The sequence below is a fragment of the Centroberyx affinis genome, unplaced genomic scaffold (assembly GCF_046629955.1).
Source record: "Centroberyx affinis isolate AG114_WGS23_722 - 3 ecotype Tasmania unplaced genomic scaffold, CSIRO-AGI_Caff_v1 ptg004810l_1, whole genome shotgun sequence".
Taxonomy (NCBI): domain Eukaryota; kingdom Metazoa; phylum Chordata; class Actinopteri; order Beryciformes; family Berycidae; genus Centroberyx; species Centroberyx affinis.
In genome coordinates, this window is record NW_027282340.1 from 43,953 (window position 1) to 62,447 (window position 18,495).

General features: G+C 44.4%; 1 protein-coding gene across 1 annotated transcript; it reads right to left on the minus strand.

The window, feature by feature from the left end:
* Positions 1-1,682: 1,682 nt before the first annotated feature.
* Positions 1,683-17,048, minus strand: mknk2b (MAPK interacting serine/threonine kinase 2b). The gene is made up of 14 exons (XM_071545217.1): positions 16,945-17,048; positions 16,161-16,377; positions 15,492-15,582; positions 15,034-15,135; positions 14,783-14,880; positions 11,967-12,046; positions 11,652-11,725; positions 11,351-11,455; positions 10,485-10,540; positions 10,155-10,250; positions 5,723-5,917; positions 5,304-5,468; positions 5,139-5,179; positions 1,683-4,984 (listed from the first exon to the last, which is right to left on the minus strand). The coding sequence occupies exons 2-14, from the start codon at positions 16,209-16,211 to the stop codon at positions 4,711-4,713; spliced, it is 1,428 nt and encodes a 475-aa protein (XP_071401318.1). The 5' UTR covers positions 16,212-16,377; positions 16,945-17,048; the 3' UTR covers positions 1,683-4,710.
* Between the last annotated feature and the right edge of the window lie 1,447 nt (positions 17,049-18,495).

Consider the following 18,495-nt stretch of genomic DNA (forward strand, 5'->3'; position numbering starts at 1 on the left):
CAGAAATGAGAAGTGTGAATTTGTCACTATCCAGGTTAGCAAAGTGGAATTTCATTCTGAATTGAATTGAATATGTCTTAGACCACTTAATCAGAAAAGATGAATATTTTCTAAATACTGTCTCAGTGCAAACAGTGCAGCAACAGAATTTGCTTGACCCTTCTGAGACTTGAGACTTGAGTCTCATGACCTGAAACCTCATGAGATCCCATGACTTGAGGCTCAAGCATGGCTGATTTGTTCCTCCCTCTTTGCTAACATAATCTAATCAAACAAAAAACAACTCTTTCTCTAAGTAAATTGTTTGACTAAGGATACCATCTGCCTCTATGATAAAGTTTATTACAACCAGACACAAAGAGGAAGCTCTGCATTCAAATCCTTGCAGTGTGACTCCATATAGTTCCCAGAGGCGGGACAACCCGTCCAGTAGGGGGAGACTAACCCTCATGTAGTCAGTCCATCGGTGCTCACACATGTTCCCAGAGGCGGGCCCCAGTACAGCAAACACACTGCTGTTGCATCATTTAATTTCCTCCTGCCTTATGACGTTTGTGTAATACTCAGATAGGAGTGTTATGCAATATGCAGGGTTTTTCTTTTTTTCTTTTGTTGCTTTGTTGAGAACCTTGTACTTTATTTTCTATGTTCAGTGCAGTAACAGCAAACTAAAGCAGGGGCGTCCATTCACTAAACCCTACAGTGTGGCAAAATCCCTGCGTCTAACATCATTTGGCCGCTTCCAGACACACTTTTATCAATTAAACCTCCTGGGACAAAGTGGAGGAATGACTCATGACTGACAAGATATTGTTATTTGATCAATGTGATAAATTAGTCTGACTATTTGCCTCTCCGATGTACAGTAATTGCATATATATATATATATATATATATATATATATATGCCTACTGTAGCCTCCAAGTATTTTTTTTTTTTTTGCTTGATCTTTGCTCTGCATTATAAAGATAAAAACTATTATATAAACTATCGAACAAGTACCACACCTTGCCATATCCAGTTGCCACTTATGAATTTAAGAGCACCAGTAATACCTCTAACAGTATTTCTGTCCACCCAGTTAATTTTAATTACAGCATGTGGCCACCTCTAGATGCAACGCAGTGCAATAATGGTAAATCCTGACTGACCTCCTAAGAATAGCGGTGAAATGACATCATTGGTGGCACTCAGTGTGAGCGCACATCCTAGAGTGTGCAGCAGAAGTCATTATGTATCTCCGGGGAGAGCGCGCGGTGCGGTGCGGCTGCACCCAGGAGGCGCCTCTTACAGCAGGTTGCATCAGTCTTGTGAGAAGGGGCCTGTCTGCTCCGCAGAGGGCCTCGCAGTCTAACTCAAGGTGAAACCGTGCTCACATGTCGCCGGGTGTGACGAGGCGGCTGAGCTCATGTTTACCAACAGCCAAGGACACATGTGCCATAGTCAGCTCAGGTATCAGTGTTGCTGATAAAAAAAAAAAAAAAGGGATTAACGGAACGGAGTGAAATCATCAAATGGCCTCAGCCTTGGTCAAAAGATAAGACAAGTCAGTTAATATGAAACCAGCGATACAGGAGTGAGCACATGCTGGGAAAAGGACAGTATCATTCACTTATCCCCTCTGGCTCTAAGGAACTCAGGAGAAGCAAAACTCATAAAACACAGATTAAACAGAAGAATGTATGGTTCAAAGCATTTTTATTGCATTATTTTTTTAGAAAAACAATACAAAATTCTGTAGCAACTGTCATAAATGTTGCCTTGAGTGAACTGCAATCATTCACGTGGTACAGTAAAGTGCTTATTTTAAATCAAAATGTTTTTGTATTAGAAGGATGTATTTATTTCAAATTTGAACAGAATGGGCTCGGGGTGGATTCAGACAGTGTTAAAAATCAAGTGTCAACTCTCAAAAAAAGGCCTCATGGCTTGAGGATTGTATCAACGTAGACAGAAAGAATCTACATAACCCCACACCATGTCCATGAACTGAACTATTTATAAAACATTTGATCGATGTTGCTGGATCATAAATGCTTTGCCTGTGGGCTACATTCAAATTGTGGGGCGGTTGCTGGACTGTCCATTTGAATGATTTTAACACTTCTTTACTTCAAAATGACTTACAATATAAAAATTGAGAGGCTTAGGATATCATTTTATCCCCTTTCCCAATAAAAGGCAGTCCAAAATTACTGCATTTGACAAAAGTAGAAATGGTCATGACCAGGAAACTCCTATACCTTAAAGGATATCATATAGAGTATGGCCGAAGTCTGTGCATTTCTGAGAATCCCAACCCTAACAAAATGTAGGGACAAAACTTGTCTGATGCTCAAGAGGGAGAAAAAGGCAGAAATACTGAATTGAATAGGTATTTTCAAAACCCCAAGATTGCCTTAATCATCAGCTTAACGCTTTGTTTAGATTACTGATAGCAAAGTAGTTTCCCAAATGGAGAAGAAACAGCTGCATACACAAATTCAAGTAAGTCTTATTATAAGACATAAAACCCCATAACGATGCATCTGTAGAAAGGTTTTTTTAGAACTATTACAATCAGTGTCCTATTATCAGCATAATGGGCCCTTTGACACCAAGGGAGCCATTTTCCAGAGTACCGTCACTGCAGTGCCGGCAACAGGACATGGACAATCAGAAGTTCCCCACTTCTTACTGCTAGGTGATGGATAACGCCTCATGCTCACTCGCTCAATGTCATGACTTTGACCCTCTTTGGTGAATGGCTACAGTGTTGTGAGACCTTATCACCCTTCTGTTACCTGTCAACTTCAGAATGAGCTCTAACTTATTCTGATCAAAATGATTATTGCCAACTCTTTACACATACAAAAAAAGAAAAAAAAATTAAAACGAAAGCCTTCCCTGGGCATGAACGCTCCAGATGAACTAAAAACCTTTCTCTTTCCATCTCACCTCATACAACACATACTCTGAACTTTCAAAAACACAAAACATATAAAAAAAGAATGAATCTTAAAGAGGAAAACATCTGGTGTTCCACCTGAACTGAACAGCACCTGCATGAGAATCACCATAGAAAATAAAAGCTTATTAACAGCCATACAAAAAAAAAAAAAAAAAAAAAATCAGTGTGGCACATTGACATGGAGTTTTCAACAAACATGAAAATAAAAGTAAACTTAATACAGCTACACGTCCTTGGAAGACTTTTTTTGTCGTTTTTGATTTTCCTGGAATGTTTTTCCTTTTTTTAGATTTTTTCTTTTTTTCCAGAAGCTTGTCTGCCTATTATGTTTAATGATAATTTGCACAGGAATTGTCTGTCCATGACATAGAATATCATTAAAACAGTATTCTGCATGGGGTGCGTCACATCAAAAAGGACAATAGTGAACCCTTGTAGTATAGGTGATAGTTTGATTAATCATACTCTATGAACAGATGACACTCAGGTCACATTGGCCAAAAATGGGCTTTTCCAACCCCTGCTTGTTATTGGGGTTCTAACCTTTACCGCCAAAACATTTAAGCTTAAATCTAATGCATACACTGGTCTGTTGATGGGGAGGAAAAAAAAAAAGTTGTGGCAAACAAACATGTCACAAATTCTCATCACAAAGACTAACACCATCCCAATTTCACTTACCCAACCATTTATCATATCATTTGCCTGTGCCAAGATACCATGTGTAGTCATGTCATACTTCAGGGCTCACATGGGGACTCTTGTTTTTGTTACGGCCATGCATCAAAACCCAGGGAAAATAGTTTAATTCCAACCCTTTAAGCATTGAAGAAATTCCATAAGGGTGATGGGCTAATATATATATAAACATTGAACAGTGTGGCCACTGGTAATTTGGCATAGATTCATATTCTAAAGAAACTGCACTAGTTGGTGCAGCAGTAGGTTGGGGGGCTAGCTGCTTACAGACATTCTCTGGCTCTAGAAGCATTAAGTGCACAGCCACCAAGCTAGGAGAATGTGGGTTTCATCTAAAACCATTTACAGAAGAGGCTCAGTTGTGAGGAATTTATCTTAAATGGAGATAAAGAAAAAAATCTGAATGCTTTGAGAATCCCCAGCCACACAATGGACCGCTCCAGGCACGGACAGCATTGGCTTACAGCCCTTCCAACCCCATAAACTGAATCCCTTCTAAACAGAACAGCCTTCATCTTGGCATATTGCATAAGCTTGTACGTATCTGCAGATGGGCCATTCATGCGCATACATACAGGCAAAGAGAACATTCCAGATAACTTAATTCACAGTGGATCCAGTTGTAACATGTGGAAGCAGCACAACAGGTTGTCCTTTGGTGTCTGAGCTTGGTTTCGAAGACAAGTGTTCTGATTTCTTCTGAATTGAGTTGTATGAAAAGATAACATAACTCAAAGAAAACACCTCCTCCCCCGTTAACCCCAGATCATTAACTGGCCCTCCCCCCCAACCTGGACGTGCATATACGCATGTGTTTGCTATATGCAGGCCCTGGGCTGATGTGCTTTAGAAGTGCTGCAGAGGGGCAGAAGGCATTTAGTGGAAGGGCTGCAAGCAGCAGTCTCCCTTTACAGCGAGGCGAAAAAGCCTGAATGGCTGAGGAACCAAGGCCAGCTAGAGTCAGAGAGAGGGGCCAGAACTGGGGAGCGAGGGTATGAGGGCCGTCTTTAGATCTAGATCCGAGTCAGAACAGAAGGTCAGAGGTCAGGGTTCAGTTAGTTCAGGCACAGTCTCCCACAATGACGAGGGGGGCCAGGAGCTGGCGGAGCTCTGCAGCGGAGACGGGCCCTCCCTTAGGTTGGCTGCTTCGCTGCCTGCGCCTGGCCAGCTTGGAGTTGGAAGGAGGGGAGAGGTGCATAGAAGAGCCGCTGGCAGTGATGACCAGCGGGGCCTCCTGCTGCTGCTGTTCTTCCATTCCATCCTGCTCAGCCAGCTGCCGGTTCACAGCCATGGCCTTGCCAGCAAAGAATGTCAGATCCCTGGCACTGCTGGTCCTGATGGGACAAGACCAAAGACACAAACTGTCAAACCGTGTCATAAGGGCAATAAACTATTTGCACAGACTTTCTAAAATGCAAACATTTAAGAGTAAAGTGTCCAAAGGATGACAGCCTTCTTTAGCTACATCTCCACAGAACAGGCTCTTACCTTTGATGCAAGATGGATGTTGGCAAAGTGTCATAGGCACCCTGAACGAACAGAAAGAGACATGTTTAGACAGGTGGCTTGCCAGAAAAGCTACCCCTTCCATAAACAAACACAAAGAAAGTGTGTCAAAGATATGCCAAAGGGGCTTGGTGGGTGTAGACTTACCCCCTGCACCCAGGGGTGCCGCAGCACCTGGCTGGCACTCAGGCGGTTTTTGGCGTCCCGAACCAGAAGTTTGGATATTAGGTCTTTGGCACTTGAGGAGATGTGAGCCCAGTCTTTCTCAGGAAACTCATATTTTCCTTCCTGGATACTCTCAAACAAAGTGTTCTGGAAACAGAAAACAGCATGTTTACCATCACAGACCTGGGAAGACACAGGGTTTGAGTTTCACCATTGTCCTGTGCAAGTCATGGGTGTCCTACATAACAAAAACGTGCAAGCAAGGCAATACTATATCTTAAACAGCAGGATGTTGTCTCAGGTGCACACACCAACAACAAAAGGAGGGGTAAAGGAAACTGAGAAGGAAGGGTGGCAAGGTGGGGAGGGAAGGGCTGAATGCAAGTGTGCCACACTCTTACCTGGCATGTGTGGCAGGGCTCTCCTAATTCCCAGCCACAGCCGCCTCCACAGCGGCCTACGAAGGGTGGGTAGCCGCTCAGCATGATGTAGAGGATGACTCCAAGGCTCCACAGGTCACAGCGCTTGTCATAAATTGTGGCCTCCTCACTAAAGGCCTCAACCACCTCAGGTGCCATGTATTCTGCAGAGCCACACTGTGACAGAAAGGTGGAGGAAAGAGACAAGTTTGTTAGCCCCAGGGACAACAAAAACAGTCATAAACAACTGACGCCTGGCCCAGGCTGGTGTTTTGTAAACAGATATGTTGTTGTGGAGTTACTATAGGAGAATGACAGAAAAGGGATGACGGGAAAGTGAACACAAGCGGGCACTGTCAGCTTTATGTCCCTAAGCACACTTTTATTCTCCTCCCAGCTGCCTGCATTCCTCAGTTCAGCTGATGCCTCGTGCTCCTATACAGAAGCACAGCCTGGGGCCTATTCTGGGGGGGGGGGGGGGGGCTGCCTGTGTGACGGTCACATGGTAGACAGCTAGAGTCAGCAGGTCAATCAGCTCAATTCAGAGCCCAGGACAGGGAGGGACGGATTATCCACAGTGATGGAGCCATTTATAAAAGGGCCATGCTGCTTTTCTCAACATCTCTTCCCACAGTGGAAAATATAAGGACGCCTAAGTAGGAACATCGTGTGCAGTTACCCATCCAGGGTAGGGGAAGGGAGGGCTAGGCTATAGGCAGTTTAGTGCGGGTAGGCAGCAGTGGTGAGTCACTGCTTTGACCATTTAGCTGTACACACGCCAGGCAGAATGGGCTGAGAGCAAGGGCAGGCTCAGCTCTGACGGTACCTTGTTATGTAGCTAAGAAAGAAACTAGGCCAAACACTGAGCAGGGGAAAAGAGGATTGGCTGTCCTGCACTGCCAAAGACTGGGCTGAGCCCCCGCATGTTACATAACTTGCAACCACAAACACCAAATGCCGTTTTAATACTTAAAGAACAGAGAAGGGGGAGCGGGTCGCTAGTTCAGCAGGACATGTGGACAAAGACATTCCATTGCTGCTTCCTTACTTCGAGCTTTAACAAGAACTTTGCATGCTATATTCCTAGATGGAAATCTTAAAAGGATTCTATTTCAGTGCTTGAAAACCCAACATCCCTGCTTTATAGCAAGTCTTTTGATTCTTTGAAATGTACACAATCTGTCTATTTTGACCCTAAACGGGGACCACCACAAGTAAAAGGTCATCAAGGTCCTGAGAATGCCTTGTTAATCCCTCCTTTACTGGATCAGTTTATGTTAAAGGTCTCTGGGCACCCTATGATTTTTGCTGCATTCTTCCCGTCCAGGCCTGCTTCATCGCACTTTCCTCTAACCTTGCCACAGTTTGAGTCCTGCAGTATTGGGGCCTACTAATTTAAAGCCAGAAAGCATGGTCCTAGGGCCTATATCCTTCCTTCCATCTGTGGCTGAGTGTGTTTACATTGAGCAGCCATCTATTGTGCCCCAGTGCCGTATCCCAGCTGTCTCCAGACTCCTCCTCCACCCTGCTGCACCCTTATGTAATGAAATTTTGCAGTGCAGGAATCTCGTCTCAGACAAAGCCTCTTCTGTCGGAGAGTGAGAACCCCAACCCCCACATCTCCACCACCAACACCATCACGACTGGGATGACTGCCTCCACAGACAACCCCCCAGGATCCAGGTCAAATTCAGCTGCCACAGAAAAACAACATTACTATTGCCACCAACACCACAGGCACAGAGGATATTTTTTGACTACCAAGGTGCCCTGGAATTGAAAGGCAATGTGATAGCGATTGTGCTATCAAGAACACAGCTATCTTGGCTACTCTTGTTTCAAGGCCACCCGAAAACATTGCCAATCAAAGACAAGTCAGGTTAGAGATAGCCAGGCTATGACTGCCTGCTATGACCACTGATAAGAGCTGAAGGGGTGCAGTGAAAGGAGACAACTTATGACTCTTAGACTCCAACCACAGTCTCAAATCTACACCCATATTCACATATACACTGGTGCTGCCATTGCAACTCTTCTGTGAGCTTGCATCAGTCTCAGCCTTTTCAAACTCTTCTGTGCGCTGCAGATAGCTGCTAATCAGCTGATGTTACCAGAGGATTTGTTGGCATCACAACCTGGGGCTTTCCTGAAACCATGTGACTCGTCAGACCATACGGTCAGGTGACGCCCCTGACGACACATACACACACCTCTGCTGCTGGTGAACTAAAAGATTATTTGAAGAGGCTTACAGGAAGAGGTGCTGCTCTGTTGTCAGGCATGCAGCTGCACCTGAATCTGTGCCAAGAAAACCCAACAGTCACAGTTCCTTTGAATTCTCTCTTGGCAGCCTTACTGTCACAGCGGTCTGTGTGTACATTTCCATGTTGCGGTTCTATGCAGTCTCCTACTGCCGCACATGAGCATATACATTTCTACAGCCAGATTGATTTCGTGCTGAACAGACAGGCAGCCACTTGCACAGAGTTCTCAGCAGACTGGAATTAGCCTTTTCCTAGAAAGGTCCCCCTCCTCTCCTCCTACACTCCCCGTCCTTCTAGTTTTTATGCTAGAGAGCACATGCACAGCCAACTTGTACAAGACCTCTTCTGAACAGCCCTGGGACAAACTGCATGAAATAAATTCAGTTGGATCAGGAACATGAGTGCAAACATTGCACAAATATGTGCAATAACACACTATATTGAGCAACAGCAACTGTAGGAATGTGGGTAAAGGGGGGGAGGGAGAGAGTGCAAGAGCGAGATGAAAATCAGATAAGACTGTTCCTGTGATCAAGGCAAAGAAAACAAGCCAGGGCGCATGAGCAGACTGGGCATGAGCCCCTCCCCCTTCTCCCCCCTCCTGCTGGTCTAGCCAATCACAGCTCAGTTGCTAGGTACAGGGGAAAAGACTAAATTTCTAGAACAAGCTTTATGCACAGCCTTTGTAGGGAGAATACAAAGAAAATGCAGACCTGCACAAGTGTGGTCAGGGCCAGTGGTGGAGACAACTATAGGCAGAAAGAGGGTGGGTGGCTTGTTTTTTTCCCACTCTCTCTCTCTCTCTCTCTCTCTCTCTGGGTTTCATGCCACAGAAAGAGGGAAATCAGCAAGAGTGTGTTTTGGTTTGGTTCTAGTGCTGTTCCAAGTAAAGAGGCCTCGCTTTCCTCCACTTCCTCATACCACAGGACATGGCCTTGTTTAACTTCACAATGTGTTCCCTCCAGCCTTATTGCATTTCAAGGGTATCACATCATGTCCTGTCCTCGAGCAACAACATTTCTTCCACTGAAATTGTTAGCTCAGATCAAGTCGTGTGTCAAATACAAAATACCAAGACTCCCCTCAGAACAAAAAAGGCTTGGAGATAAGTGGCAGAGTGAGGCAGCCATTTAAAAAAACAAAAACCGTGACCAGACAAATGGGGAAACCCCGCTCCCCCCTCAAGAATCAACCAGCTCCCACCCCCGAAGTCAGTGTAGACTAAACACGTGAGACCCCCTGGCCCCAGAACTATTTACCCCCCTCCAAGCAGTCCAGGGATGGGCTGTCCATCCATCAGCTCGGCTAAAGAAAGATCAGGTTACCAGTGTAGAAACTCCCCACCCACCCCCACATTCCTGCAGCCTGAACAGCTATCTGTGTCACCTGCTCTGGTCCATCTATCCACCCCCCCTGGATGACCAATAGACAGATATATGTGTTGACTCTCACACAGTAGGAAGCGTGCCACTTCATATTTCCACCATTCCACTTTAAAGTTGCCGGCATTCTGCTTTTCTCGGCTCTGCTCCGACGTTTTGCTTTGTGTTCTGACGACAGCAGGGGAGTTAAACAATCATAACCCCCCCCCCGACTCATGTGCCTCAGTATTTGCAACTGATAAGCAGCAGGATGTGGACATTAGACTGAGAGACATCTACCTAAGCACAGCCGATATCTCAGCATGATAAGGGAATGCAGGAGCTGCCAGGTAAGGGGCAGTGAGCCAGTAACGTACGCTGGCTCTGCGTCAAGTGTCGTCACTTCAGAACAACCCGTCTGACAGTGAACTCATAATCCTTAACCTCAGGTAGCAGAACATTCTTTCGCCCAATCAGAGGGCTTTCCTGTGGCTAACACCACTAACATTTGCCCAATAGGCAACCAGCCAGCTGGACTTAATAAAGACATTGTTTTAGAGGAGAGAGGGGAGAACACCTTGCTTAACCATCTCAATGAGACAAACCACAGTATCAGGCAATGTGACCGAGATGTATGACTGAGATTAACCTTTTTGAATAGCTATCTTTATACACTCTTACTGCCAGCATGCATTTCCCTTCCATAGCATCTCCCCTCTCCTATTTATACATGTGGTGAAATAAATAGTCAAGGTGGAAGAGACAAATACAGCAGGCTGCTGGACTTACAGGAGTGAGGAGCTCAGGGGTGGAGATGGGTGAACTGTCACTGTTCAGTTTGATCCCACTGCCCAGGTCAAAGTCACAGATCTTGACTGGGGAAATCTGCAAAAGAATGAGTTATGATTTATGAATGCATGTCAAAGATTCACTCAGGCAGTTTTAATCTGTTCATGTGTTCGTTGCTATGGAATTTTTAGTTTTGGGGCCAAAGGTTTCCACCTTGATTTATCACTACAGAGCCTGATATTGCCACCCTAGAGCAACTTATCACACAGTATCACCACATTAGTTGCCCTTTGAACTAAACAGGCTCAACCATCCCTGTAGTAAACTCACCTTATCTGCATTCTCGCAAAGGATGTTTTCAGGTTTCAGGTCTCTATGTGCCATTCCTGAAAAAACAAACAAAAAAAAGACTGTCATTCAACTTTGTCAGTGAGGTCTGGCCAGGTGACAACATGTTTCCTCAAGTTATTAAGACCTTTGTAATGCCAAGTAAAACGAAATATAAAACCCAGTTTTACAATTGCAATAAATGTGAAAGTAAGGTCTGTGTGACTTATCTGATTTCTATCTTTGGAAAACAAGCATGCCAAGAAACCTCAAGAAAGATTAATAAGACTCTAAAAGTCAATTTCAGACTTATAGTGTTAATTTAACTTTATTTAGGATCTTTTAAGGCCTTGAGTTTAGATAATATAACTGAAGACATTTAAGACTTCTCAGGAAGTGTGTGTATGTGTTTGTCACTTTGACACCATGACGGGCAGTTTCAAAGGACTGCAGAGGGATCAAATGGTCAACATTTGGCCAAACTATCAAGGTGTGGAATCAGCCCATGAGCCCTTTGGCTTGCAAGTTATTTTACCAACAAGACCCATGCTCTCAGTTTTCAGTCAGTCATTCTCTGAAGCCAGACCCCACATGGTGTCAGGAAATAAAAAAAAATATGGAGTAGCAGCAGTTCAGAAGTAGTTCTACTGCTGACAAAGTGGGAGTACTGCGGCTCAGTCATCTCTCTGTGTCAAAGGTAAATGAGCTGATGTGAATACGCTCCAGTAGCTTGCAGAAAGTAGGGTGTTTAATTCCTCACTGCTGTAAGAAGGCCCATCTGACGGTGCACATCCAACCTTGGCTTTGTTGCGTTTTCTTGCCATCCTTGGGGATAATAAAGTGGTGCTGTACTGTAGGAGTGGGCTTACCTTTGTTATGCAGGAAATCCAGAGCGCTGGCAATGTCCTGCACCACAACGCTGGCTTCCTGCTCACTGAAGTGCCGTCTCTTGTGAATGTGAGCCAGGACGGACCCTACAAAAAAAAAAAAAAAAAAAGGAGGAAGAAAATTAAGGTCCATCCACACACAAAAAGGTAGAGAAGGGAAGTTCCCCCCCACAATTAGCTGTAGACTGTCCTGGAGACTGGGTGTGCAAATAGAGGCATTACAGCAACATTTAAACACAAAGACATCTGATATAGGCTTCCTGCAGCAGTTATATTCACTAACCTCCTCTCAGCTTTTCAAACACCAGGTAGAATTTGTCCTCCTCTTCAAAAAACTCGACCAGCTCCAGGATGTTCCTTTAGAAAAGAAAACACCATCAGCCTACGGTAATTGTGTGGCACCGAGTCCCAATTGGCTGAAAACTTCCTCTGACAGATTTCTGCATTGAATCATGGAGTAAAATGGCTAAGGGGCATCACACGCCTGGAGTCACATGAATGTGTAATAGAATAAGCTATAGCACTAATTAAGTCTCACTGTCTGCATACATTCATCAGGTGGCATAATGTTTAGTTGGTGGTGACAGCGGCATGTTACCTGTGGCCCTGGCACTGGTAGAGCATCTCAACCTCACGGAAGACACGACTGCGGCTGTGACCTGGTCTCTTCTCAATGATCTGAAACAGAACAACACTCTGGTTCAGCCACAAATGATCTAAAAATACTAAAAAGGTCCCTGTGACTTTCATTTATACCACAGCAGTAGGATGGGGAGAGGATACAGAAAGTGTCCCAATGGCTGGGGAAAGAAAAGTGAGCCCGGCTGGGAGAGTTAATACAGGGAGCAGGCTGTCCCACACACTGCAACATGCAGCCCCACCCATGGTGGTGTTTATTATAAGCCAGACGGTATAGAGCATATTATATATGATCCATATATGGCACCCATCAACTGGTTTGCTTCCAGACCAGACCTGCATTTTTCCACTCACCCTCCCACCCTTTGACACAGTTGCTAAGATGGTTTAACCTACTTTTGACACCGCCTGCCAAACCAGCAACAGAACAGAGCGAGAACGAAGGAAGGCACAGCACCTCTATATATAGCAATCATGTGTAACCCATATTTCAATCTTAAGTGTTCTTAAGGAGCCAAAGTGTTCCTTTGCAACATCCCAAGAGCAGATCCAAAACTGTTTATGATAACAACAACAAAATGCTCCCTAAATATAGCCCGGTGCTGCCTGGAACTAAACCACTGTGGGGCCACGGCAGGCTGCATGCTGCACTGCCAAGAGACACAGAAAGACAGACTGCTGACACCAAAGCAAAAGGCCTGAATTTTCCAGCCCCGGTCATTGTCTGCTTGGGAGGGTGTGTATGTTTCTCTTCCTGGTAGCTGGATTACAGCTGCTATTGAAACCCAGTGGGGCCAGAGTTGCAGTGTGTGTCTAGGATTAATGCACAGACAAGAGGCCTGTGTGTAGCCCAAAGCCTCTGCACTGTTCCAATCTGAGTCAGCAGCACAAACAGCCCCCAATCAGCCCACTTTCTCCTGATCACAACACAAACCAACCACCCTGATAACATGCTCAGATAAAAAAAAAAAAAAAAGATAGCTGACACATGCATTATCAAAGTGATAGTTGGGCAGGCAGTTATCTGAGACAAAGTTGATCTGAGTCCTTTGGCCCCTGTGGTGGACAGTGAGGGTTTTACTGTTGTGTAGCCGAGTCACATGCACCTCAAGAAGGAGGATAAATCAGATTCACAACAGCCTGGCTTTGGAAGAGGCCCCAATGAGTCACACTGCGGGTTTGTAAATCAATCCAGGCTTGTGAAATAACGCCTTAAGGAGGGGCATTTGGTAGAGAAGCAGAGCCTCAGACGGGCATGTATAGCACAGCCCTCTGCTGGCTCCTCGCTGCTCTATGGCTTTTGTTGCAACTGCAATGCAAGGAGCCGACACCTCCTACTCGCCTGAGTCTGGGAGGGGGAGGGAGGAGGACATCTGGCAGGAGTCTGAGCCCCCTCCTAGATCCCACTGACCTCCAGTAACTGCCTACCCTCTCGCCTCCTCCCACACTGCCCAGCCCCAAGGGATCAGCCAAACCATCCCTGGGTAAACAATACTGGTGTAGCATGTTCACTTGAGAGAATCTGTGCTCCAATTCCATTTAAATATTTATGGCATAGTATGGACTCTTGCCCTATAGGGGACAGCCATTTGACTGTCAACACTCCTTTTAAAAACTTGAACAGAAGTGAACAGCAGTACAGCCTCATAATATAGAAAACTTAATATAATAGAAGTACAAACAATTCAGTGTTTGTTTTCAAAGCCCCTATAGGGCTAGTGGGTCAAGTGCCAAGAATCCATAAAAACAAGAAAAGAAGAATTTCAACTCCACCTCTTTCTACACTTCTGCAAAACAATTAAATGGTTAAAAAATATCTATATTTCACAACTCTTTATTTCCTCAAGACTAACAGAGAAATAAAAACACATAGCAAAAAGGAAGTCCCCAGGAGCTCAACATCTATTTGCCAGTACACGCCTCATTTGGAAAGAAAAAAAAAAAAAACAAGAAAAAGGAAGACTGTACTGAGCGAGGAAGAGAACAAAGCAGTGTAAACACCCTGGGTCACAACCCTAGCCCCCTCCTTTCTCTGAATGTGGGTTTTGTTTTGGCACGGCTTCCAGTACACAATGTTCCCGCCACTAGGGTCCCCTGTAGCCAATGGGAGCAAAGAGAAGGGGTGGATATAGTCTTCTGAGCGCTTTGATAGGCTGACTGAGCAAGAAAACAGTGAGGGGGGTGGGGGTGGGGGGAGTGTCTGTGCTAGCAGCAGCTAGTGTTGCACACTCAAAAACTAGAACGCAGCAGCAGCGCAACACAGGAGGGACCCAGCAGACATCCGCTTTAGAGAGCTGAACTGAGGGGGGAAAAAAATTGATATTTTGCCCTGGGAACACAACCATCCTGAACAAGATTACAAAAGAACTAGCAGTGAAAGGAAGCCAACAAGAACACTGACACAAATCATATAGCCTAGTTTTTTTTTCTTTCACTATTCAAAAACATGAAATGGAACAGGGACCCTTTCGCATTCCATGTACAAAAGGCACTTCCTTACGCAATTCACACCTCCAAGTTAATGATGAAATAACCAAGCGTAGTCCTTTGAAATGTAACATCTCCATATCGATCACTAGCCAGGGTACCCGACACAGGCAGCAGGCAAGTGTTATGTGATTACATTCACAGACCCTCGACAGGCAGAGGAGCAATGACTTGCAATCACCAAGAAGTCTCAAACGACACAGGAAGGGCTTTTAAAATGCATTATGCTAATGCTTTCAAGTAGTAGCACAGCCATTCAAGAAGATTAAACGTGAGAGACTGTTTTACCTTGACAGCATATTCTTTATTGGTGATGAGGTTGATGCAGGTTTGCACCTTGGCATAAGCACCCTCTCCTAGTACCTCTTCTTGCAGTCTGTAGACATCTGTGGCAGAAGGTTTAACAACTTAGGAATATTTTATAAAACAAACCATTCAATTTTATTAAGGAGCAGAATCTTAATATTTGCTGGCAGATGATAGTCTATAAAGAATTTCTTGTAAAACCAACATCCTGACATTGTAAGAAAACTGCTTACCCTCGAACCGTCCAGAGAAACTGTCAGTTGCCCGGCAACGCTTTTTCTTCTTGTTTCTCTTCTTGGCGTCAGGGATGTCAATAGGCTGACTGGAGGGCATGTCTACCAAAGACAGAGAAGGAGTACACTATTGAGATCAAGAGTAGAAATACCTGCATGCTCTATTTTTTGCATTTCTAGTGAACATAACACAAATAGAACCATAGAAAATACTAAAAGGGAGAACCAGTCAATGCCTTGTCGTCATGCATTGCCAATTGTCCTAAATACAACCCTAAATTGCTACTTTGGTTGCCCCATAAATTACTGCCTAATTGTTTGCAGAAGGTAATAAAGAGCATGTCTCAATGAATGAACTAGGTCAATTTTGGTGCAACCAAGGTTTTACACTTTGCCTTGGAGAAACTCCCAGATAAGAAAGTTACTGTTTTCAAAACAATATATGTAAAAACACTCACCATGTCTTGGGGAGGAATCAAAATTAAATGTCGAATCAAGAAGATGGGATCCATTTTTAGTGAAGTCCTCTGACTCAAAGGGATTTTGGCCCTGGAAGGTCATAACAAATTAGTTGGTTAAAAGTTTGCAGTTTTATCAATTTATTATTTTGTTGAGTGCATCCAGTGTTAGTCATAACTGATAAGACCCTCTCTAATCTGCCTTCCTTCAACCATAAACCATGTTAAGGTAGACAGCAACAAAACAGCCATATATGTCAGAATCTTCCAAAACAACCATGAAAAGGTTATTCGCAGCCACCATGTTATCAAAAGACTATAGCCACTTATACAAATGTTCACCCTAACATAATTCATGTTAATAATTGTACATCACCCTCTACAGCAAACCAGACAATCCCCCCCTTCCCCCATTCCAAACCCCATGTGCTGCACAGTTAAGGATTTAGCTGACCCAGTCCTCAGCCCAGACATTCATTAGCTACAGCCACACGTGTCAACACTAGGCGAGAGTGTGCGTTTACCACCCGCAAGGTGTGGGAGACCGACAGATGTGTTTATATATAGCAAGATGCAGTCGTGTCTTACTTCTGACAAATGCCCTCAGATTATAGATCTCCCCAAAAGGCACGCAGGCCAGGCAGCACAGCATTTCCCCACCACACTCACCTTGAAAGAGCGATGGAATCCAGTGACTTCGGTGATTTTATTTTGCACCATTTTGCTTCGATTTGGGGTGATTTTGAGGATTTGCGGCGGCGGCGGCAGTGGTTTTGGGATGATCTCAAATTGCACTTCCCCGAAACAGAAAGCTGTTCCAGAGAGTGAAGCAAGCGATCACACTGCGCTGGCTGGTCAACTTGCTGCGGCGCTTTAAACGGGAGCCCTGCGGACAGACAATACGGCACACTGCAGCGTTACAAATCACAGCAAGTCCCTGTACACGGCAACAAATAAACTTGTAATCTGGCCTTTACAGTGGAGTTTCGGCGATGCACATTCATGCTCATTGAAACACATACATTAGCTTTGCGGAGTTATATTCGTTATATAACGTTAGACATGTCTATCGATATACAGTGAAAACATTCAGCATACAGCAACAGCACAGTTGGCTAACCAGCACGCCACGACCGTTTAGGTCAGTTCATTACTGTATTGTAAATAAGCCAACTGAAGAGGATAAAATGTGATGAAATCCATTATACAGTTATCGTTTCTAGCTCAGAAATATGTTGGTGAGCTAAGCTATATTTAATTAGACAGTCCGAGTTCAGACAGCAGCCACAGTGAAGCTAGGTTAGCTAACATTAGCTGAGCATTGCTTGCGAGTTGACCGTTATTGACAGCCGTAACGTCAACACACTAGGTTAATGTTATAACAAAATGGGTTGAATTCGCCAGGCGAAATAAGACACACGACAGCTGAGACAGATAATTACTTTCAACTTACCCCGTTATTAATTTTACAGCTCCAGTGTTAGCGTCGTTGTTTGACCCACTGCTTCAAAAGCCGCAGATGATGGTCGAGGGGGTAATGCCTGATCGTAAGTGCGTGGAAGGTGGTGGAGAATGGACTGCGACGGTGCTTTATAATCTCCCTCCAGTCTCCTCCCCTACTGCCCCCTCCCTCCTCCTAACTACAGCAACAGACGGGACGGATGACGTGTGTTCTAGAATGGGACGAGCTGGCCTAGTACCATTTCGTTTCGTAGAACCTTATGGTATCACTTGTCCAGGACCGGATTATAAAACGCTGTTCTGCATGGTGTGACAAAGCCATAAAATATAGCTACTCGAGCAATGCTATTTCAGTCATCTTAATATTGATTTAAATCAAAACCTTAACAAACGTTCAGGGAAAGCCCCAGGAAGCAAGACAAGACTGGGAGTACACGCGAAATGGTACTAGGCCAATGAGCTTTGTTTTCTTTCTTTGAGGCCCCACAATGGGAGGTATGGAGGAATGAAATGACTTCTGTGCACATGCACCAACAATATTGACGGGTGTTTTGGGTGTATTGTGATTCAACGCTGTTTTGATGAAAGAGGTGAGGATGTGCGAATGGAGGTGGAGAGAGATGTGACTGCGCAACATGCAGCCAGACCAGACTCACTAGTTTGCACTGTGGGTGGTTTAAAATTATTGTTGGGCTATCAATGGACTGCAAGGACACAATATAAATAAGAGCCTGTACATAATAGAACTACCTTGCAGCGTTATGATTTATTAAATCTACACAAACTGGGAGTGCAGCAGGCATACACCCACCCATACTCTTTCTCTCTCTCTCTCTCTCTCTCTCTCTCTCTCTCGCTCTCTGTCTTAGAAATGGAAAAAACACTGTTTGAAATGTCCTTGATTCTGCCTAAAACATTATTCTTACACCCAATGTTGAAAGGCAATTGGCCAGATGGATGTTCAAGAGGAATCCTCGTTTAAACCACAACATGCAACTTCTCACAGAGTGCAGTCTAGTGACAAATGGCTTCAGCTGCTAGTGCTGTTCAATATAACACACATACACAGACACAAACACACAAATACACATGCACACACTTAGTAGAACTTTGCTAATTAGATATTAGTCATGTGCAATCTGGTAGAGTGACAGAATTGGAAAAATCCCATACTGGGAATTTATCAAACTAGCATTGTTGTATCTAAAGTCTGTTTGTTATGAGGAAAGTAAAGTCTGTTTGTTATGGGGAAAGTAAATGATTTTGGTACATTTTGAATTTAATTTAGGACAGGTAGAATTTCATCAGATTTCTGAATGCTTACAGTTGTTGCATGCATGGGAAATATAATAATAATAAAGGAGCAAAATTATTTCTACATGATACAGTAGTTAGTTGGATTCTAGGCATACTCATCCAAACAATTGACAAGGCGGGGTTGTTGTGTTGGTGCGCCTGAACTATCAGTGGCCCGTTGCAACTCCCACCTATGTTGTGGTGTGAGTCGTGACAAGGCAGCGGCGGCACGTTTCAGAGCCTGATG